The sequence below is a fragment of the Enoplosus armatus genome, chromosome 9 (assembly GCF_043641665.1).
Source record: "Enoplosus armatus isolate fEnoArm2 chromosome 9, fEnoArm2.hap1, whole genome shotgun sequence".
NCBI classification, from domain to species: Eukaryota; Metazoa; Chordata; class Actinopteri; order Centrarchiformes; family Enoplosidae; genus Enoplosus; species Enoplosus armatus.
The window spans coordinates 18831165-18854547 of record NC_092188.1 but is presented as its reverse complement, the minus strand read 5'-3'; the positions used below and the strand labels follow the sequence as shown (position 1 = coordinate 18854547).

Sequence of the window (23383 nt, the reverse complement as noted above, 5' to 3'; positions counted from 1 at the left end):
GGTTTTAGAAAAAGGGGGCTGAGTTTAAAACGCGTGAGTTTTGTCGATGAATCCTGATCCCGGGTCGGTTTCTGCGGTTCTGCTGGCAGCCGAAGAGTGGACGGCTGGAGACGAGCGAGGCGCGGAAGCTGATCCAGAGTCAGGACTGAGAGCCCGGAGGAGTGGCGCATTAATGTTTGCTTGTCGAGATGTCGAAGTTTGTCGAGTTAGGCTGATTTCCTTCCGCACTGGGATGTTAGTTATGAGTTATTAACAGTTAGAGGCACAACAAAACGACACCACGGCTGTAATAAAATGCATAGAAATAATGATAGAGTACAATAATGTTATATACGGTACATATAACAATTATAGTTACTTAATGGAAACTCTGGAGGATCAATAAGTGTCCTCTTTCCAAGATAAGGTCATTAAAGGTCAAAGAGTAAAAGCAGTTAACCTACATTATATAGGCTACCTGTGAAAAACAACACTGAAATATTTCAAGTTGGTTTACATAGTGACATTTATTTTAATTTTGGATGTGCACACCAAAGGTTTCTAACAAATAGTGTTTTTTCTAATTTTGTCAATATTCACACATGGATAATCTAATGCTACAGTTTATCATACAGCAACACGTGCAATGAACAGCAAATATCACATTATGTTCCTAACGATGCAGTATTTCAGTAATTATATGCAACATTATGGTAATGACTAAACTAAGCAGCATATGTGAGACAGACTAAATATGTTGTGAAGGTCCATGTGTGTTTACAGGGTTAAACATCTTTGTGAATATAAATGACCCTGATTTACATTTCAGTACAGATCTGGATTCATTTATTTAATCTTACTCATGATATGTCAGTCTGTGAGACTGCTTTCACATCTTGCATCATTTCTATTTTAATAATTGGTGTTTCTTTACACAGATCTGTACTGGTATAATCATCTGGGCTGGTGTGTTTCCTCCAAACCCCCCATCATACACCCAATCTCTCCACCCCCTTGCCTGTTGCTTGCTCTTCTTCCTGGCCAAAACCGGTTTGTCAGGCACGCTATCAGATTTCACTGTTGTCATCTTCCACTTTTCTACAAGGTAAAAGAATAGAGCGGGGCGGCAGTTAGCATGGCAGTGTGGGAAAGAACGGCAGAGAGAGACAGAGAGATAAATAAAGGGGGAGCAAGTCACATGTTAAAGTTCAGACACAAACACACACACACATTTTTGTCAGTGAGTTATAAGAGAAAAAAACATACTTGTTCCTCCTGGAGCACTTGTTATCTGTGGAAGGAAAAGGTGGATGTGTTACACACGTCTTTATTACTACTCTGAGTCTGAGTCTATTGGCTCTGAGATTTCTTATTGTGGTCCACATGACTCAACTCAATAACAGTAAACTTTATCTGTGTGGTCTCAGGACTTACGAAGTAAAACGCCGAGTCCTCCAGCCACCAACAAGCTGGCGCAGATCAGGCCTCCAATTCGTAGCCTTTCATAGTCTGTTAGACAATAATGTTACAAGTTAAAGATCCTGGTGCACTTGACAAAGCAAAAAGCAAACTTATTAGTTTTTGTCATGTAGTTTGTTTTTGTCATGTAGTTTGCAATAATCTAAGTGAATACATGATACGCACTAATCTTTTTATAACCCATAGAAATGTGAGTGAGATGATGCATTGTATATTGTGGATTATAAGAATTAGGAGAAGAGTGTCTGTACTTACTGTAAACAAATGGATCTGCAGACCAAACACAAGAAGAGGAGGAGGAACAAGAAAGGGGGGAAAAGAAAATGAGTGACAACAATCACACAATGTGACAGCGGACTCACTTACTCAGTCCGATTAAAATATAAGATAATATTTTCACCTTTTACCCCAACAAACTACTGTAAATGTACAAGTTGTTTCTGGGTAATATTTTTAAGCATCCATTTTGGGATGGTGCCCTGGTGATATATCAGTTGCGGGCTGAAGAATAGTTCATGTTAGAAACAAACAAATAGAGTTTTTGCCTGCTCTGTAATGGCTTTCTTCTGCAAACAGTTTCACACTAGGAAGATATTCAGATGTTTGCTGCCCCAACAAAGCAGAAGACAAACTTTGGTTTAAAGAAGTGGCTTCATCAGGCCATTGTTATGGAGACAAAGGAAGTTTGATCTCTTCCTAAACCAGTTTCTCGACAAACCAGTTTCAGAACGAGATTCGGTGAAAGTAAAGTTTTGGCCTTACTTGCTTCAGTTTCCATGAAAAGGGTGAAGAGCACTGCAAGAAAGTTAGACAAATACAATATGGTTGGAAGGGAGTTGTCTGTAACACATACAGTCAGTGCTCACTAGAATATGTCTCGCCACACAGTCAGCATTTTTAAGAAATAAGAAAAGAAAAAAAAATGTTTCTTTTGAAAACAAGTTGAATTTTGCCGGGTGTCATGGTCATGGAATGCTTTTGTTTGTTCATGAATTCAATTTAAACAAAATATCTGATATAAAATATATATTATGCTTCAATTTTGTTTTTAGTAGTGAATGGTACGGTTAGTGTTTTGTCAAAATATATCCCAGAGAAAAGAGAACGATCCATGACCTTGAGACCACATACCAATGTTATCCTTGCTTGCAGTCGACAATCAAAGGGCTTTTTTGTCTTCTCAGTTCCTGATGCCATGAAATGATGTGTGTACATACTGTATGTGCAGAGTGTGTTTTTTCCGTTTTATTTACCTGCCATGACAGTCACAACACTGAGATGTCCCATCTTCAACACAACTATGAGTCGAATAGAAAGAGAGTCAGATGAAGACAGAGGGAGGGAGAACATGATCGTGAGAGAGAATAAAAGACAAAGTGGAAAAGTGTAGTTTTTTTCCCATCACTTTTCCCTTGTTTCTCACACACACACACACACACACACACACACACACACACACGCACGCATACAAGCAACAGAGTACACACTTATCCCTCTCCCCAGGAAGAATGTCCTTGTTGTGTGAGAGGTCAGTGTCTCGTCAGCAGGGATGCATTCTGGGTGTTTGGAGAGTAAACAGAGGATCATTTTTTGTCTTGGGGCAAAACCCAGCAGGTTTCCAGACAACTGTCCTTCAGCCTCCACTCAGACTCCAGAAAGACTTCATCAGGCCAAACGCTGTCGTGTGCTTTACAGTATCTAAAGACACGTTCTCAACCTGTGGTTTTCTTTCTTTTCTTTCAACTTCATATGAGCCGTTTGTGATATGCATTTCAGAATAGATCCATGTGCAAAGACATAACATAGGTGTTATTGTTAAATTGGAAAATGTACAGTAATTGTACATCAACACAAGCCAACAGCCTGTTCTTTAACCCTTTTTAAAAAAAGCATGAAAAACATGTATGATGTCTGATCTTCCTTATGTTAGTAACATAAAAAAAAAAAGTAAAAAAAAAATGCTTTTGCAGAAATTTAAAATATATACTCATCAGTGTATGAGAAAAGTGAACAAGTAAAATGTCTTTTCAGTGACCTCCCTGTAACCTCTAACTGACCTTGGACACCCTTGGGTCCATGGAGGTTAACATTCACTGCATTTAGTAAATTCAGTGCTTTCCTCTCTCTGCTTCTCTCTGACTCAAACTAGCTTTCCATTCACATCCCTGCCTGTTATTAAACCTTACATAGCAAAAAGCATAGTGAACTTAGCAACAGATAAAACACATTCCATGCACCTTTTACATGTTTGATAAGTCTGACAAAGAAATCAAATACTGGCTTGATGCATTTTTTAAAAGTATCCTCTGCAACTTTTCAAGGAATGAACATCAAATGAAAACAAAGATAATACAGAGACTCCTTATCAAGCAATTTTTAATCGTGTCCTCTGTCCTATCTCAAAAAATGTCATTGCAGTGAGCATGACATTAGTCAAGGTCAAATTGTGGCTTGTGTCTTAAAGTGCGTCTCATTTCTCAGATGAGACAACAGGAACAGACTGAATAGAGCAGAATAGACTTCCTGCTAGTGTTTAAAGTGGTTTTACAAGATAATTAGGTTTTGCCCACTTTAGCATGAACGTTACAGTTCAGTGTCCTTCACATCTTACCGCTGTTCTGTCAACAACCTGGCCTTGTTTACCCTTTTGCTAATAGAACCACTGCAGTGTTTTTACATCTTAATCCAATTTGGAAAATGTACTGTTGTCTAAGAAAAAACATTAATTAAAAGAAAGCAGAATGCTGCTTTTTGTGCTTTTTTTTTGTCAAACTAACCAGAAATCAATCGATATATCGTCATACATGGACATAATGTATAACAGAAGCCCCACATGTCCTATACAAATGGAGGAGGAAATAACATATAAGATTCACTTTTCATGATAAGCATATTTGCTCTTCAATATGTTTGAATTTTTCTCCAAATCTCCAAAGCAATTTAAAGGTCATGTTTCAGTAAATTCCTCAAATGGCCTCTTCCAGCAACATGTGTTTCCTTCTGTCCAAGTGCAAAACATTCTGTTCTCACACTAAAACCTTCAGCATATACATGATAATTACACAAGAATCATGACCCTTACAATCAATTTTTTTCACCGAAAGGTGACCTTGACCCCGAGCCCACCCTACTCCACCGTACCTGTGCTTGTCTGCGCTGACGGTTCAGGATCCGAGGAGTGTGTGTGTTCCAATGTTCCAAGACACTGTCTGGGTCAAAAGTGTGTATTTTCTATTTCACCTGAATAAGTATGGTGCCTGCTCCTCCTCTTTGTTTGGGATATAAACTGTAAGTGTGTGCACGTGTCCAGTGTGAGTGTGTGATGGTTGCAGGGGTTTACGGACGTATAGGAGACCAATGTTATTCACTAAACATCAACATGTGTGCATGTGCACGATGGAGTGAAAGCCATTTGTAATTCGCCTTAGAGAAGCCCTTTTTACATTTAGTTAATACACTATACTCTCAATCGCAGCTTTTCTTCTTTTTCAACTGTATTCTTAAAGTGAGAGAGAGAGAGAGAGAGAGAGAGAGAGAGAGAGAGAGTGTGTGTGTGTGTGTGTGTGTGTGGTACAGTGAATTATTTCTGCCCTCCTTCCATTGACTTCATAGTTTTCTCTCTGCTCTCTGAGGCTCTGTAAAGTATCCCAGGTATCCCCCCAGTGCTCCTCTCTCTGTGGAATAGATTGCACTGTGTTGGTCTTGATTTTACTTCACTATCAGTACTGATTCAAACTCACGTCCTTCCTTGAAAGGGGCCATTTTTAAATTGGGAGCTGTTGCTTGTTCTTGCATGCAGAAGCATGATACATGTGTGTGAGTGTCACAGTCGTGATCTGTGACTATTTATACCTTTTCCTGTCGCACACTGACAAAGCCGAAGGCATGCATCAGCCTCTCAGCAAGTGATAACGCTGCCGGGACAGAGGAGATAGAGAATGACAGAGAGACATACTGTAGTTCAAGGTGTGCGTGTGAGATGTGTGTGTGTAAGTGATAATACAATAATTTGACAGCAGATAAAGTGGCAACTAAAATTTGTGGCTTATGACCAAAATCTAACTGCATAGTGACCTCAAACTGATCTTTATCCAGTTTTAAGTCTATAACACACTATATTGAAAAGAGTGAAGGGCTCTATGGCCACCCTGTATCTTTGTGTTGTTGTCTGTCTTAATAAAACTCCATTTGCTTGTAGCGTTGTTTACGTGAGATTAAATAAAGGTAATATTAATTAATATTTGAATATATATGAGATTACCCTGTCTTAATACAACATATTGCTTTTTTTGTCACTGGAGGGGCCACTAACAGCAGGCTGAAAGCCCACTGAAGCCCTGACCTTTTCTTTTAAAAAGTAACTGTAAAAGTAACACAAGTTATACACTAATCAAATTTAAATTATGCAAAAGTTCAACCTTAAAACTAGTTTAAAATGCAACTTAACAATTACATTAGCTATATTATAAAGAAAAACAGCAGGATGACTCAGTGATAACACCTTAATGTCCGGTAGACATCAAATGTAAATGCTATCGATGAACATGAAACAAAAACCAAAATGGAAAAAAATCCCTGTGTTTGGGATGTTGTTTACTTCAATGTAATCTTGCGTTTCTGCTTTATGCTGCGGAGCATAAAACCAGATCCTTGATGTTCATCTAGTTTTTGTCTCATTGGTCCACCGTGAATGTGGCAAACATAGAGGTTAGTCGTCGGCTCCACTGCTAACTTGACTCAATACGATCAGCTTGTTACTATTTAACTTTAATTGTACTAGTTTATCCTGGGTTTCCTCAGGTATTGATAGGTGTAGCAAGTTAAACTGATTCGTTGTCAGTTAAAGGTCATCTTGAGAACACACACTGAACAATGTGTGTTATCAGTGGACACACACATTCACTCACACATGCGTCTCTGTTATGGTGGTATTTAGGGTGTTTGTCCATAAACAGTAAAACTAAAGGTCTTATATAGCAGTGAGTGAGATCCAGTCAGCCAGTAGATAACAGAGCTTCACTTAGATCTGAAAAGCTCCTATGGACCTTCTATGTAACAGATAGTATTTCTTAATATTGGCTTGCTTGCAAAGTCATATTTGGAAACTCAAGAATGTAGAGCCTTGACAGTTAGTGGTGGGCCCTTGCATGACAGGAGTGTTGTGTATTTATTTAGGGATTTTCTCCCCCAACCAGAGCAAAGAAATGACGAACGAGACGAGAGCAAAAGTGACCTGACTGACTCTGTTGTCTCATTTCCATCTTTTGCCATGCAAATATAGCCAATCATACTGTATGTTGATCACTGTACGACTTTATCTTCAGCTGTGGAGAACATGAGGAAATCAAACACCAGAATATGACAGAAACCCATCATGGAATGAACCGAGGTGTAGCTGAGCAGCTGAGTCAACACGTTGCTCCATACTACCTCTGTTGTATCAACTAAAAGACGAGGCAGAATTCTCTCCTGCTGATTTCCCTGAGTGTGTGTGTGTGTGTGTGTGTGTGTGTGTGTGTCTTGCAGGCTGTCCATGCTGCTCTATCAGGTGTCACAACACACAGTCAGGGGAATGAAGACCACAGTCAAAAGCAGTCAAATCCCAGTTGTCATATTAGTGCTTAATTAATGTAGATTCAGTATTTGAGTTTGAGTAGTAGAATAGCATCACTGCAGAGAACACAATGGGGGAAGTGTGCAAGACCATAGGTTAAAGTGGATGGTGTAGTGTAACATGGACAAATTAGCAGGGTTTGTGATTAGAAATGTTACAAGCCTACATGTTTCTGATCATCAGATCATTGTGAAGCAAGGACAAATGGGGAAAAAGGTAATTACCTCCCACTTATATTTGAATTACATGTTGAAGTACCTGCAGTTGATAACAACTCCTATTGTTTTGGTTACTTTGCAACAGCCATATGCAGGATAGAAACTTGGAATCCGCACAGGTGATCTTAACTGTTAAAACATTTGAAGTGTACTCAGCTTTTGTTCTGACATCACGTAACTTTAATTTGGTCATGGGCCACACGCTGACAGCAAGCTCTGATTTGCAAGTGTATCTTGTGTACTAGGTCGATAGGCGACAAGAAAATGAGAGCAAACAATAAACAAGAGCATATTACAGTAATGTATTCATCTAAAGAAATTAAAAGACAGAATAGAGTGCACAATCAACAAACATCAGCAACAAATACACCTGAGTTTACCTTTGGTAACTGTAGACCTAAGAGCTACTGTACTTTGCCTTCATGCAAAGACAATGACTGTGTATCCACAAAAGAACAACATCAGGACAATGTACTTCAGAATGCAAATATATGACAACTCTTAGCATTACAACATTATCACATCTAACTTACTTCACTGACAAATTTCCAAATAAAGGAATAGCAATTTCTTAATTAGTTTTAATTGAATGATTTGACATTTGAATATACCTCTCTGTAGTGTCACAGAGGCTAACTGCCTTTGCATCTGTGGAGTGAGTGCTTCCCTCAAGTGGACAAACTGTGAAAGTGTAGCTGACTTACCTGAAGCACAACTTGGACCCTCGTCAGTGAGTATTCAGTATTTTGTTGTCTACATACAGCTACATACTACTGCTTTCCACACAACACAACAACACACTTTACATATGATTATATAAGCTATATGCTGTAAAGGCCGGGACGTATGATCCTGCACAAGTGGGGAAAGGGATCTGGCTTAATTATTTTGGTGTATTGTTTGAAGTGCTCAATACAATTTTATACACTGTCAGGCTGTGAATGATGTGTGCACGGTCCAATTATTGAGGGCAGAACAAGGAAGTGAAGATATCAGGGGAAGTGAAGATATTAGGGGTCAGACCGGAGCCGGCCTCAAACATACAGATAAAATCATCTCCAGACTTGGGTTCACGCCAGCTTTCACTTCACTTAGATTGGTCTTTTTAAAGGGGTTTACACATAGAAACAGTTATTTTTTGTTTCAGTTCAGTTGGTTAGCAGGTGAAAGGAGCTCTGGATATGTTTTTCTGTCTCCTTTTAGTCCTTTGTTACTATTGTGGTCATATCGTCTTCGGTTTCCTTTCCCCCTAAAATGCACACAGACATCACACATTGCTTATCAAGTTTTAATTTGTAGTGAATGTATCACATTTTACGCCACTGAATTGAAGCAGTGTACTTACTGAAGCACTTCTGGAGGGTCTCAGATCTCCGCAGCATTGTATACGATAAACCAAACACCAGCAGGATGCCAAAGAAGCCCCCGATAGTGCAGCCAATGAGAGTGGCATTGCTGATGCCGTTATCTAGGAGGGGAGATAACGGGACAGAGTGAGGAAGGAGGGAGGCAAAAAAAAGAAAATAGCAAAGAAAAGTAACCACAAAAATGGAGAAGGGCTTTTATGCCCTAGCACTCTCTGCCTGTGAATAATATTTCCAGATTTAACAAATGGTCTGTTTTTCACACAATGGATGTTTTAATGTTTTGCTGAAAAGGGGAACACATACTGTACAATAAATGTAAAAGATGCAGTATATTCACTATTAACAAAGAGAAAGCACTGAGAAAAAACATCTTTACATATGTGCCGTGATGATATCCCGTCCACATTTATCTAATTATGCTCTGTCTCTATAAAACCTTGTGTGTGATATATTTAAACCCACGGGGGAGCATTTACCGCAGATGTTTTAGTCGAGAATGACCAGATTACAAAATCTAATCAATCAATCAGAGATTGTGACTACCTTTAAGAGACCACTGTTGGATGTTATTCTCCGATGATGGGGGATTACAGGGATTAGGCAATATTACTGAATAAATAGAATGATTGAGTCTTCACCATAGACATGTAGGACAGCAGCAGGCGGTGCATCGTTGTTCCTTGACTGCCGACATACGACTCTTGTGCCATTGTCAGAGAAGGAAGTTCCCTTGAGGGTCCAAACAGCCAGTGACTCTCCTTTCTTCATGTCACAACTACCATAGAGCGCCTGAGGAGAGAGACAGGGAAGGAAGAGGTTGATAAGAATATAAACATAATGTGAGTTTCAAGAAGTCCATTCAAAACGACTCATGTACGACCTCACCTGGGGGATGTCTTCCACGTGGCCGTAAGGGCAGGTGAGGTTGTAGGTGTTGTGACTCCCGTAGAAGGTGAATGTGAGGTTTGGAGAAGCTAAGGGCACTCCACAGCGAAACACTGCAGGTTCTCCCACAGCCACTGTGACGTTAGCTGGGCGCGTGCGGTAGCTGAGAGCTGCAGGGTTCGGTGGTGAAGTGGTGGGGGCACTGGTAGTATTTAGAGCTGCAAGTGTGATTGTGTGTGTGTTTGTGTGTGAGAGAGAGAGATGAGGAGGAAAGAATAACTCACCATATTGTGTGATTGAATAAATCACTAATAATTACACAATGTATATATTTACACACAATTCAAAGTATATTTGATACCCGCTGTAAAAAAAAAAACTACCAAATCTTTCCATTTGTTAAAATCCAGCTCATTATTTATGAAAAGAAAACTCACATCACATCAGGAAGCACTGACATGCAATTTGTTTAGACTATACTATGGATCTTTTTAACACGACTATATAGGCAGGCCACTTGGCATGATCAGAAATGTAGGGAAACCAGTTTAGGAACCAAAAATAGTACAGTGCAACAGTGGCCAACCCGATCACACCCCACTGTGCACAACATTACACAGGCCATTGTTGACTTGTTGTTATGTGCAAAAGCAAATATCCACTCGTCCTTGTCGTGTGCTGTTAATCAGGAAGTGAATTCTACCTGCATGCAACATAAGACCTTAAGCAAAGTCCCTCCACTGCTCCTGTAAACATTTGAATATTCTGATGAGTGGAAACCCGTGTTTCCCTGGAAGATCCTCATCCTACACTTTATTCATGTCCTGTCGTGACTTCTTCATTCATGGCAATCTATGTATGCTTTCATTTTAGAATGTATTGATTTTCATGTGATTGATACTGGAAACTGAAAGCACGCCTTTAATACTTTTTATATCTTTAAATCATGGATGTGGTTAGTTACCTGAGGAGGGTGTGGTGGTTTGGATCAGAGCCAGCAGCAGCAAGCAGATATGAGAAACCCTCCTCTTCTTCTTCATCTCTCCTTCCCTCTTCTTCTCCATTATTTGCTCCACTCAGTCTCTCTTATTCCATAAATCAATCTGCAAAAGTTTGAGCAATGTATCTTTTATTTTCATTCAACACTAAAGGGATACAGTACATGTAATAGTACAAGAGTCCTTCTGTTTTCCTTCAGATTAAAACATAGATGTGAATTAATGAGTCTATCACCCGAGGGCAGATAACCAGTCAAATGGTTATTTACACTAAAATGATTTTAGATACAGATACAATGTGTCACTGCTTCATGTAAGAGATCTGCCAGTACTGATTTGATAGAGAAACAGTATAATCTATATTTTAAACCAAAGCTTTTATGTCACACCATCAATTGGATGAGAATATTTGGCCTGAGCAGTATATGAGCCATAAAATGATATGATTTGATTTTTAAGAAGTAATTATTAAAATCTTTCTCTCTTTTAGAAACCTCTTCTGATTCAAAGCCTCTGTTTTATGAGTTAGTCATGTTGACCTTTATAGAAAGACAAATTTGATTTGAGTCACGTTTCAAACTTGGATTCAACAACAATATTAGCAAAAGGTAACAAGCACAACTATATTGTGCTGTTATATACACAATATATTTTTTGTAAACTTCCAGCACAATAAGTTGCTCATGTCTGACTGCCATTTAGACAGTTGACATTGCTTCTGAGAAACATAAAAGCAATCATCATTTTATATCAACTCATATTTTCTTTACTGAGCTTTTGTCGTCCGTTGTTACTGGTTTTAAAATGCAGCTTCTTAAAGTCAATGTTGTTGTCCTAATATACATAATCCTGACTCTGTCTACGGTTTAAATACAACAAATAAAGTAAAACGGAAAAAAGAATCTTGACATGTAAAGAAAGTCAAAACTGGGATATTATTAGCACTAACCACAATATGAACTGGAAATTCCCCAGCAGATCTGCAGGCAGCTTCCTTATTTGAAGTTCACGACGGTGCTCCTTTAAAGATAATTCCTATTTATTGTCAGGTGATGTCTGACATATATCTACTCAATAAACAGTGAAGAGGCTGCCAGTGTCTCCACACAGTGCCGACTCTCTCTTCACCTCCCTCTGTCTCACTCCATCCTCCCACTCTAACCAGGTGGGAAGCTAAGAACAAGGCACCTGAAGGAACGAGGAATCTCTTCCTGATTTACAAGATGCATTTCTGCGAATGGGAAACAAACAGGTTGAGCAGGCCTGGCCTGAGCCAATAATAGCTGCTGGCAGAAACGTCAGCTAATCAAGCAAGGCTTTTCTGCTGCCATTTACTCTCTCTCTCTCTCTCTCTCTCTCTCTCACACGTAGCTGTTATTCCTCCTTCCCTCATCCCCCTCCAGTCTCCCTTACTTTCCCTACCGTCTCTCAGTCTTAGAGCTTTAAATACTTCAAATTTTACTTTCAAATGAGTTCCTTCTTTGTGAAGGACACGCAGGTTGACGTGCTGCCATCACAGCAGAAATCACAGTTCACCACATACTTGTGCTCTTACACTTGTTGTGTTTCAATGCCCCGTGCCAATCAGTTATAGTGTGTTGTTTATTATTAGACATTGAGACCATGTACTCACTGTTCACTGAATATCTGAAAACTTTGACGTGTTGGTGGTGGAAAAGTCGGTGGATCATCCCCTGGAGATCATGACAATCCACCCATTCATTTTTGTCTTTGTAAAGTAGTGATCAACATCTCAGTGATGAGTTCCAGCTCTTCTCCATGTTGAACCAGGAGACTCTACCCTTTAAAAGACTGCCTGCTGTTGGAGAGAACAAAACTGTGGTTTCAGCTTTTGTTTTGATGGACAAAATGAAAAAACATTAGAAGTTTTCACAGAAAGGTAAGGACAGAAATCTGAGAAGGAAAGCAACAAAGCAGCGTGCAATGCATGAACGGAGGCATGCAACATGCAAGATGGCAGCCATGTCAACCACAAGTTCCCTATTTACAAACTTTTTTTGAACACACGTTCAGCTGTCCTCTAAAGCCTTACATTATTTTTGATGTCTCATCATAAACTCACTCATGCTTAAACAGAAACATTCATTGCATTACCAGCAGTGCGCAGCTCGAATTTATTTCTTTCCCCTCGTCCTCGTCCGCTGTTTTCTGTCACGCCCGCTTGTGAAAGTTCAAATCAAATCCATCTCGAGATTTGGTGTCGATGTGGAGAAGATGTTCGCGCTGCTGGTGCTTCTGATCTTGAAGCCAGGTAAGGATCTATATTTGTGATCTATATTTCGAGACAAAATGCAAGATTGTATTTAAAAATACATACATATGGTCAGTTTTCTCTTTGTTTCCTTCCATAACTACTTTTTAAATACACATTCGAACTTTTTAAATTTTATTTTCACAGTGGATAGTGCTGACACCCTCCGCACTTTCCGAAATTCTAATTTCTATTGCAACCAGACATTTTTTTTAAGTGTCTGTTATTATGAGTTATTCTGTCCAGCCGCTGTAATTCAGAAACTTGCGTTGATGCTGACACGATCAAAAGCTTTAAGAGCAGAGCGCCAGGGCGTCTTCTCCCTGCGCAGCGGCTTGCAGGCTGCAGAGCACCTACCCTTTGGTTAACGTCCTGTTCCGTTAATTATGTTTTGATCGGTGTAATGATCATATTCTCCTAAAATTACTCTAGAATTGGATATCTATCGAAGATAAGACATAAAGTGGAGTCTAGACAGTGTTTTTTTTTTAAGTAAAGCTGCAAATACTGTAAAGCATTATCTAACAGACACTTTACATATTGTTTGAATATAAATGTTTTTATATTAACAATAGATCACATATTGGATTTTGTAGTTCACTCCCACTGCTCACATACTGTCGTTTTCAGCAGCAGCAGACGGCAAAAAGGCTCCAAAAACTCACTGTAAACTACTTGCTCAGCACTTAAGGACACATAGACAAAGTTAGCTGCCAGCTGATGAACATAGTGGAGCATTTAGCAGCTAAAAGGCCAGATATTTCCCCCAGGAGCTGGTGGAGAGCAAAAACAGAGTGAACATTTGATTAATACTTTTGCTGGCTGCCCACAAACAACACAAAGATCCAAATGAATGCTAATGTTGTATATTTATTTTTAACCCCCCACATATGAAAACAAACCTATGGTCTTGATTTTTCTGATGAGTTTTCTCATCAGAAAAGATTCTACTTTCATCATGATTCTACTTGTGATTCTACTTAGACACATTACTACAGGACATTGTGATCTCTCGGCAGGAACTGTGACGTCGTGGTCGGTGACTTTTGAAAACCCAGATCCTTGTGCTTTAAAGGGATCATCTGTGGAGTTCAGGTGCTCATACCACTACAAAGATGGGGAAACTGTCACAAAAACTGCATGGTACAAAGGGGAATTAAGAAATGGCATCTGGCTGCGTGTTGAGCTCTCAGACCTTCCTTCGTATGAAAATCGTTCTGAATACCTTGGTGACCAGCAGCACGACTGTAGCCTGGCAATTCACGACGTGCAGGATAGTGACAGCGGGTATTACTTCTTCAGGTTTGATACAAAGACGTATGGATGGCGAAGTAGAAACTCTGTGTATCTGTCTGTCACAGGTAAAATTATTCTACATTGAGTGTTACTCTTCAAGTGTAATATTTTCATGTTTTCTAAATATTGTGGTCTCTGTTTCTCTAACTGATGTCCAGAGCTGAGTGCCAGAGTGCAACCTGTCAAAGTGAGAGCAGGAGACAATGTGACTCTTGAATGTGTCACATCCTGCCAACTTCCCAACGCAGTTTGGTTCAAAGATGGACGTCCAGTAGCCAAACCAGAGTTCCAAGCTCAGGCAGAGGATTCTGGGAATTATTTATGTGCTGTCGAAGGACAGGAGTCAGTGCTATCTGACCCTGTGGCTCTGCATGTTCAGTGTAAGATTGTTTATTATGACATTGTTGGCTGAGAAACTGGTATTTCACTGTGTGATGCATGTACTTCCAACATTTGGAAAATACTTGTTACTGCTTATTATTGCCCAGAGTTAGAGGAGAAGATCAATACCACTCCCATCTTTGTATAAGAGGCTACTGCCAGCAACCAGTTAGTTTAGCACAAAGACGAGGGGAAACAGCTAACCTGGCTCTGACCAAAAGTAACAAAATCTGCCCACCAGCACCTCTAAAGCTTGTTACCTTTGGACAGCTGGTGGTAGATTTGTGTTTACTGTACGGACATGAGAGTGGTATCGTCTCATCTAACTCTCGGCAAGAAAGAGAATACGCATATTTTCCAAAATGTCAAACTATGTCTATGACAATTTATGCTTTGGCTATGAATGGTCAGGATCATCTATGAATATTGTCTTTTAAACTTGTATAAAATATACAGTCTATAAGCGAATGTACACAACAGCACAGTGATGGTGTTTTTAATACAGACCCCCCGATGAATGTGTCTGTTGAGGTTAGTCATCCTGGCAACCTGACAGTGGACAGCAGTGTTAATCTGACTTGCAGCAGTGCTGCTAACCCTGTGGCAGACGACTACACCTGGTACAGGGGCACTGCATCCAGCTCCAGATCCATGCTCCAGGTGGGCTCGGGACAGGTGCTGTCTCTGCCCTCTGAGGAGGCGTCCCACACTGGACTTCTCTACCTTTGTCAGGCCAGGAACCGACTGGGGGAAAGCAACTCAACTGGGGTGCTGGTGACAGTCGATGAAACAGACAGTGAGTGTTAGAGAAGATAAGCTTAAGTAATGAGTAATTTAAACAAACATCATCAAAAATGTTTCTACCTCTACTTACAGTTAACCGTTTCATCCTCCTTGTTGGTATTGGAGTCAAAGTGGTTATTGTGCTGTTGCTTATGCTGGTTATTGTCTGTGCTTGGTAAGTTAAGTTATACACAACATTGGACATGGTTAACTTTATTATGAATGTTATGAAATGTTGAAGAGACAAACCTTTCTTATTTCATTGTTAAAGGAGGCAGAGACGTAATTCTGCTGTGGACAAAGAGGTAAGAAGGACACAACTCTGTTTAAATAAATTAGTGATATTTTCCTCACAAAATGTCTAATGTTGTGCTGTTATGTTTCAGGAGAACAGCCATGATTATGAAAACATGGGTTAAATGGGTCTAAAAAACAGGGTTACACAGAAGGAAATGTCTGCATAAAGAAACTGGAGAAGCATGACGATCATCACACTAGATATATGACTTGGCATTTTGCACAAGAGACCGTGTGATTTATTTGGAGTTCAGCTGAGATCAACCAACAGCTCTCATTCATTCCTGACTCCTGTCTGCGTTAACGCTCATGCCTCCCAATGACTCTCTGTAACACTGGAGACAGACATACCCACAACCTTGCACATGCTACTAAAGAAAGCTATTATATAGCCTCTCGTGCCATTTATTGCAGCATTATATAATATGCTTTATGTTTATTACGACTGTGGAGGGGAACCATTCATTTTTCATTATTGTTTTATGCCAGTCTTTTGTATTCATGCCCATTTTGAACAGTGTTGTGGTGTCTATTGTTGCTGAACATTTTTTAGTGGTGTGAATGATTCTCCACTGGTACAGCAGACTGTATCCAGATGCACTGTGGTCAAACCAGGATATGCTGCCCCCTTGAGCTTAAAATACTTATTGCACATTATGTTGTGATGAACTTGTTACCTTCAGTCCACCAGTTTAATAGAATTATTTACATTATGAATCTCAACCAGAGGCCTTTTAAGGCTTAATCTTTAGATTTAATAACATTCAGTGTTTATAATTGTACCAGAAACAACAACTGTGGAGCGTTTATTGGGTCAATGCTTTTAAAAAATGTTTTGTTTCACCCTGTAAACCGATCGACATGTGCCTCACACAGACTGACATGGCAGAACTTTGGTCAATATGGCAGTAATCAGTGATCGCTATTCAATAATCTTATTGTGGACCTTCTGATGAAAATGACAGCCACATGTCACACCTGCTGAAAGCATAAGAACTAGCATTTCAAACTGTAAGAACTGTATGGATCATGTAGATCGTCCTTTTGATTTTAAAGAATATGTTATTAACATGTCTTGTTATGCAATAAACTCTCTTGTTTCCAAGGCAAGTTTATTTTTGAGCAGTGACGTGTTGAAAAATGGAAAGTACAACAAGCTTTTCATTAATTCTATGATATCACATATATTGTAATCTTGGTATCAATGTGCTAAATACATTGCATTTAGAACAAATCTCTGATGACATACGCGGTGGCTCTTGAAGGGATGTGTACATACGTGAAACTGTCTCTTTAAATGTTTGGAAAATGAATCCCTGTACTTCCTTGTTTACTTAATTAGCATTTGAAAACAGAAGACTTGAGCACCACTTTACTCAGCTATTCTCACTTTAATATGATAAATCAGCCAAAAGCAAAGTTTTAAAAATAGAGTTGATGTCCAAGTACAGTTTGTAAATGGATGTCCTGGTGTCAGAGTCACTGTCCTCTTGGTTTTCATCCTCCTCCACTTCTCCTCAGGCTCTGGTCAGTATCTGTTAGAGCCTTATCACACCAAAGAGTTTACTCAAAACCACACAGCCCCAACTGCTAACAGCTTTTAATTGGATCATTATGGCTGTATTTTCCATCATCATCTTCATGCTCATCATCATCATCACTAACAGCCTTTCAGTAATAGCCGCTTCAACAACAACTCCGGATGTCGTCTGTGGTCTTCTTACAGTGCGTGATGAACCGTGCAGGATGTATTTAAATTCACATCTGTTACAGCAGCAGTTCAACAGACTACAGCACAAGCTGAATACAAGGAGACTTTCAGTCTATTTTCTCAGTTTTAATAAATATATTTTTCTTGAAGCTTGCTTGGTTATTTCCTGAGAGCGGCCTTTAGCTTATCTCACAGAAAGAAATTATCAGAAAGCCACGAGCCAACAGACTAAAGATATCCCGACAGTTTCTCCTTTGCTTCACTTCTTCGCTTCTTCAGTCCATCCTTGTTCAAGTCAGTGCATTGAAACCCAGGAATTAGGGTTTCAGCGTTGTTCCTTGAATGTACAGAAACGTTTAATACATGATTTCAGTTATGGACTCGAGCAGGCCACAATGTGCGTGTTATAGGGGTTTACCTGGCAATATGAGGTGTGAAGGTTAATGAGTGTATATTGAGAAAAAAACTACCCATCTTGAGTTATTTGAATATAATAAAAAGGTCTCTTATGTTTTTGGTGGTTGTAGGGGGTTTGTACTTTGCTTTGTACTTTGTCCTTAAGGTGCTGTAGCAGTTGTCTCGGTGAGGATATACGACTGGTGTCTGGAGGACTTCCGTCTCCTGAAAGGACAGACAAACATTTACACTGTTAAATTAACAAGTTAATTTGATCTGTATTTCTTTTTCTTGAAATATAATGAAGGATGTATTCACTGTCACAAGATCTTTGGCTAATATTCACACTGCTGTGGGCATCACCTCAACCTCTTAGCGACACATTATGACACGTCATTTGATTGCTGACGTGTGTAGATTGGATTATTCAAATAGTTCATGCATACTGTTATGAATGATGAATCAGGTAGTTTCAGACGGTGGTTTCAGTATCACTTCCTGTTCAGCTGTGTGTCACACACTGGACCTTTTTAACCACACGCTATCTATAAATCTGAGGTCTGTTGTTATTAGTGATGCTCATTAGGAGCACTAAAGCAGTGACTAGTATTCTTATGATTAAATGCTAATAAATCAAATGAATATAACAGGAAATAAAGACATTTAATAACACTGATCAGCTGTAAGATAAGCAAAGAACTCACCTTGTCATGAGAAAGGTCACTATGGCTACAATTACCAGTAGAACACTGATGGTCACTCCCATAAGCAGCAATCGGCTTCCTGAAGTAACAGACGGAGTCTCTGCTGACAGAACAGGGACAAGAGCCAGAAACTCTTTCAGGCAGTATTTTTTCAATACAATGTGCATGTGAATGTCTAGACCTTCGACCAAGAACATCCTGGTGTAGTATTTATTTCACCTTCAGAACTTCTGAGCGTTACACTGGAAGTCTGTGATCCATGTGTGTTGCATGCTACACAGCAGTGCTGCCCATACTCCTCAACCGTCATGTTGGCACTGCTGAGTGTCGGGCCTCTTCCTGTTGGCGTAGCCAGGGATTGTCTTACTGGATGAAAGCTTTTGTCTGCTGTCGAGAGACATGCTGCACCCTGGAACCAGGTGTATGTGTGGACAGGTGGGTTGGCATCACTGCTGCAGGTCAGAGTCACAGGAAGCTTGTCATATAGCTCTCCAGCAGGAGGGACTGAGACAGCTGTGTTTCGAGGAGAATCTGGACAGGAAGGAGATCAAATGTCAGTTTCATCAGAGCTTTTAACCCACCTATCAAAACAAATGTTTACCCAGTTATTAGGGGAAGTTTCTTCATCCATCGATGAATTTCTCAAGAAATGCTCTGTTGAAATCCTCAGCAGCACCTTGCTTAACTTATGTTAATGTTCAGCACATCAATAGCCTAAATTATTATTATTTTTTTACCTCAATTAATAGGCAGGATAGCTGTTTATCGTAAGCTGAAGACGGTCAATTTGTACAGAGCACATTCTTTTACATAACATGACATGACCAAGTTAAATCAGGATTAAACTTCACTCACACTCTACATCAATGGGCAGCGTCATCGAGTTCTGCACTTTATCTCCAGTCTGTATCTGACAGTAGTAGCTGCCAGAGTCATCAGATGTAACTTCGCTGATGTTCCACACCTGTCCGGTGTGTCTTGGGCTGGTGTCTGTGCTCTTGTACCATCTGAAACTGTCCTGAGGACTGGCCGCAGGGCTGCAGCAGGCCAGACGTAAGGGCGTGCCCTCAGTGATGTCCCTGGATGGATTTGCAGACACTGTGACTGCGTGGGAGGAGTCTAGAGAAAACAGCAGAAGACTAAATTAATAATTTGACTGGTTAGTTAATCCTTTTTGTATTTTAGCAGGGCAAAGCCATTGACTAACTCCTTGGCAAGAAATAATGACATCCAGTACTTTGCTTTCTTGTAATGATGTTTTTTGCAGGATTATTTCCAGAAATTTAGTGATTTGTGAGCTGAAACCAACAAATGCATGGTCATTTTATTACTGGGCAGGATTTTAAAAATACTGTGGTCAAAGGTCCAACCACCTGTCAATATATTTTGAATATTACTTTATTATTTTATTTCCCTGTTTAATTCTTTGAACAGTTGTGTTGCAGAGTTTCTCTATAGTACATGATGGTCTAAAAAATACCCAACTCCGGTGGCAAAAACTGTTGTGTTCACTAATTTAAGGACACTGGGTCTAAAAAGATATTTTTAAAACCCACTCTGTGCAATGTGTAATTATGAGAATGGAGAGGAAAATACACTTCGGGTCCCCATATTCTCAGAAAAAAAACACATTGCGGACATGACCCCTGTGGGGGCTGGTTGACCATAAAATAGTAAATTCTGGCCACCAGGTTGATTTTCACAAGTCTCTTTTCATTTTACATTTCAATAATCTGTGGCCAGTAATGGTTCTAAATTGCTTTTTGAATTGCGAAGCCACTCAGTGACCCCATAACGTCTCAGTGGGTTTCACTAACTGACCACTTCATGGCCAAACCACAACCTCTTGGTATGTTTTACTATTTCTGTAAAAACACAATGTGACATGACTATTTGTACCCAATCTGAGCTGAGAGTCTTTCAGCTGAATACAAGTATCTAACTTTTGTCCGATAATTAATTTCTATTCTACCATGTTCTACCATATTTGGTTGTTTTGTTCATCCTACAGGTTACCACTACTTAATGGGGCTTTATGATTCACAAAGGATGACACAGCATCAGAGAGAAAAACACGAAAACAACAAGAGTGGCTTCACACAGACGTTTCTCAAGAATTCCACTCCCCAACACCAATGAGTGGACCAGTGAGACTACTTTTCAATGAGCTCTAATACCTTAAACTGTTCTAAATGCCTACATGTCCCTATTGTCCTTACATGTTTGGCTGTGAGGGATTTTGCCACAAACATCAATGTAGGCTAGATTTGGTTAAAAACATTAAATTGGGCTTTGACTTTGTGAAATCATTACTATGTCAAGCTGAGCTTATACAGTATTTATATGTAGCCAGTGGTCAGTTTCAGTTCCACTTCTCTTAAATAGCACAAAGTGTCAAACAGAGGGTTGCATAAAGGAAGTGGCTAATACTGCAACGGTGCTAAAACACCAACACTTGCTATCCAAGTATTGAAGTAATGTATAAATATAAAATTTCTGTTTGTTTCTGTAACAATTATTACTAAACAGCTACTCAATAATGTTATTGTCAGTTACTCCCAAGCAGACAGGCATGCAGCAACAGACAGACAAGAAGTAAGACAGTGTGTTGTGTGTCTTTGTGAGTGAGACACAAAGACGGACAGAAACACTCACAACATAGAGGAAGGACAAATAAAAAAACTTTGTGGCTTGTCTACTGTTGGGTGTCAGTGCAGACTGACTTGAGATGGCCAGTTTTTTCTTTAAAATTTTGAGATAATTGATTGATAAATATCTGCTCCCTACTTTGTATTTAAGATAATAAATTGGCGTAAACTCCATGTCGGCAAAAAACATACGGATGAAAAACCCATTGCAACTATTTGATTCCACCACATTTCATTACTCCTCACATTAGTGAAGAAGATGAGTGCTGGTGGGAGCAGGTATAAACTTGCACACTCTTTAAAGACTTGTCTCAATCTTCCTTCTCTCTGTAATATTCTGTATCACTTCAGTTTTATTTGACTGGCTACCAGTGCAAGTTACTTCTGGATGCGGTCCAAAGTGCAACTGTTACACTGTAACTAACAGTGATGTCATGTTGAAGTATGGCGCAGTGCTACAGCACATTACTTTTGTGGGACATTTTATATTTGCGCCCCGTTTTATTACTAAAAAACACAAATGTTGCTTTACGTTTCTGTTCTGTTAAATACTTTGCAACTCTGCAAATGATGAATCATTGATGGATGATTGTGATGCTGATGAGGAGGATGATGGTCACTATGATGATGGTGGTGATCAGGTTGATGATCAGTTGTAATATTAGTTGTAAATGAAATGTTCCCACCTGCCACCAGCAGCTGTACACCGCTCTGCTCTGGCATCTTCTGTGTCGGGTGGCTGGTGATGAGGTAAAACACGTATGCTCCACTGTCCGACGGTCTCACATCAGAAATCCTCAGAGAACAGTTTTTTGTTCCTCGTTGTCCCAGGTACTTCACCCTGCTCTGGTAGGAAGAATCTGGGAAGATGCCATCACTGTGGAAGACATAGCTGAGACAGACAGACAGACAGACTTACACTCTTACTGTGCTATGAGCTCTTTGCTATAATGAATCGCAGGTCTGGTGTTGTGTGTGTTTCTGTGTGTCTTAAACAATACCTTGGTGTGATACAGCGGCTGTCTTCGAGACACCACATCTCAGACAAAACTTTGTACTCTTGTCCTTCTTCTCCTCCTCCACCCTAATGCAGAAACATATACAGAGTTGCTAAAAATAGAGAACAAGAAGCTTTTGAACAAAGGATAGTAAGTAGTACTGTATTAACCTGACTCTAGAGGTTCAAACCACCCCCAAATTGCCAACTTTAAATAGTTTACTGCATTTTCCCTTAATCAACCCCCTACTGCTGCATGTTCATGTCTTCATTCTGATCACAGAGTTTAGCCCTGACAGAGAAAGTCTTCTGGTCAAAGACACACTGCAGGATATGTTGCAACTGCTAACAATGCCTCCTTTATTGAACTACCTGAGGAGAGAGCCGTCCCTCCTCCTTGGTTTCATTAGAACTTTGGGGGTAGTCATAGGAACAAGGGAGAACCACAGAGGAGCCAGTCACAGCACAGATAGGACTGGAGGGGAGATGAACTGACCAATCACCAGCAAGAACACCTGACGGGAGAGGATGTGTGTTCAAATACAGTAAATTACTAAATTATAACCACCAAGTTACATTGAAATGGTGCAAAGTTTCCTCAAGAATTAGTTGTGCTTGAACTACAGATTAAAAGTAAAAATAAGTGCACTGTGCTTACTTCGAGAGTACGTTTAAAACTTTAAAACATAATTCGGAAAAAATTCTAATAACATATATATTTTATGAAGTTACTGTATTAGTTTACTAACTTAAATGTCAGTGTTAAAATAACATTATCCATAGATAATCAAAGTAATTGTCCCATATCACCAATACAGTATTGTTACAATTCTCAGCATTGTTTTTATAGTGTTTTCCGGCTTATTTTGACATTTTTTGAACATTTTCTTTTAAATAAGTCACAGGAAGAAATATCAAAATGTGTTACTGCCAACAATAAGATAGATACAATATGCATGTAGCGCTGGATGTAGACTACTTGTTGCCCCAGAACATTTTTGTGCCAACTGCAATTTAACATGACACTTGTGGTACGTCTTCCGCTGAAATGATCCTCCAAGCAGTTGAGATCACCCGTCAGCTTTATGACTTTGATCATGTAATACTAAGTAATAATCAATCAAAGTTGAAACTACTGACAGATGTTGGGGTCAGCTGATCATCATGCAATGCAAAGTGTGGATGCCACCAAGCATGTTGGTGCTTTTGTACAAGGTCTTACCTTTCAGAGAGAGTGTCAGCAGCAGCCAGCAGCTCTGTGCCCCTCGTCCACCCATCTTCCTCTCTTCCAGCTGTGGCTGTGGCTTAGTTTGTTGTGGTCTCCCTCAGTGACCTGCTCTCCTCCTTTGGCTTCACCT

At 39.7% G+C, this 23383-nt stretch overlaps 3 protein-coding genes across 3 annotated transcripts; 1 reads left to right on the top strand and 2 right to left on the bottom strand.

The window, feature by feature from the left end:
* Window positions 1-7447: 7447 nt before the first annotated feature.
* Window positions 7448-11726, bottom strand: LOC139290794 (uncharacterized). Its single transcript, XM_070912657.1, has 6 exons — window positions 11490-11726; window positions 10507-10645; window positions 9543-9760; window positions 9296-9446; window positions 8636-8758; window positions 7448-8539 (listed from the first exon to the last, which is right to left on the bottom strand). The coding sequence occupies exons 2-6, from the start codon at window positions 10604-10606 to the stop codon at window positions 8490-8492; spliced, it is 642 nt and encodes a 213-aa protein (XP_070768758.1). The 5' UTR covers window positions 10607-10645; window positions 11490-11726; the 3' UTR covers window positions 7448-8489.
* Window positions 11727-12775: 1049 nt separating this feature from the next.
* LOC139290208 (B-cell receptor CD22-like) lies at window positions 12776-15691 on the top strand. The gene is made up of 7 exons (XM_070911905.1): window positions 12776-12812; window positions 13832-14173; window positions 14267-14488; window positions 14995-15285; window positions 15366-15447; window positions 15544-15577; window positions 15659-15691. Exons 1-7 carry the CDS (start codon window positions 12776-12778, stop codon window positions 15689-15691), a joined length of 1041 nt encoding a protein of 346 aa, XP_070768006.1.
* A 969-nt stretch (window positions 15692-16660) lies between these two features.
* On the bottom strand, window positions 16661-23302 carry LOC139290207 (opioid-binding protein/cell adhesion molecule-like). Its single transcript, XM_070911904.1, has 8 exons — window positions 23248-23302; window positions 22398-22540; window positions 22030-22112; window positions 21715-21920; window positions 19236-19499; window positions 18600-18911; window positions 18381-18483; window positions 16661-17901 (listed from the first exon to the last, which is right to left on the bottom strand). Exons 1-8 carry the CDS (start codon window positions 23300-23302, stop codon window positions 17838-17840), a joined length of 1230 nt encoding a protein of 409 aa, XP_070768005.1. The 3' UTR covers window positions 16661-17837.
* Window positions 23303-23383: the final 81 nt, after the last annotated feature.

What these genes read in the sequence shown, in the direction of transcription:
- LOC139290794 (XM_070912657.1), bottom strand. Translation starts at nt 10,606, where the DNA reads ATGGAGAAGAAGAGGGAAGGAGAGATGAAGAAGAAGAGGAGGGTTTCT. An exon ending in ACGTGGAAGACATCCCCCAG is followed by an intron (nt 9,447 to 9,542) that starts GTGAGGTCGTAC and finishes CTCTCTCCTCAG; the next exon opens with GCGCTCTATGGTAGTTGTGA. An exon ending in TGCTGTCCTACATGTCTATG is followed by an intron (nt 8,759 to 9,295) that starts GTGAAGACTCAA and finishes CTCCCCTCCTAG; the next exon opens with ATAACGGCATCAGCAATGCC.
- LOC139290208 (XM_070911905.1), top strand. Translation starts at nt 12,776, where the DNA reads ATGTTCGCGCTGCTGGTGCTTCTGATCTTGAAGCCAG. An exon ending in GCTTCTGATCTTGAAGCCAG is followed by an intron (nt 12,813 to 13,831) that starts GTAAGGATCTAT and finishes ATCTCTCGGCAG; the next exon opens with GAACTGTGACGTCGTGGTCG. An exon ending in GACAGTCGATGAAACAGACA is followed by an intron (nt 15,286 to 15,365) that starts GTGAGTGTTAGA and finishes CTCTACTTACAG; the next exon opens with TTAACCGTTTCATCCTCCTT.
- LOC139290207 (XM_070911904.1), bottom strand. Translation starts at nt 23,302, where the DNA reads ATGGGTGGACGAGGGGCACAGAGCTGCTGGCTGCTGCTGACACTCTCT. An exon ending in TGTACAGCTGCTGGTGGCAG is followed by an intron (nt 19,500 to 21,714) that starts GTGGGAACATTT and finishes TGTTTTCTCTAG; the next exon opens with ACTCCTCCCACGCAGTCACA. An exon ending in GTGACCTTTCTCATGACAAG is followed by an intron (nt 17,902 to 18,380) that starts GTGAGTTCTTTG and finishes CTGTCCTTTCAG; the next exon opens with GAGACGGAAGTCCTCCAGAC.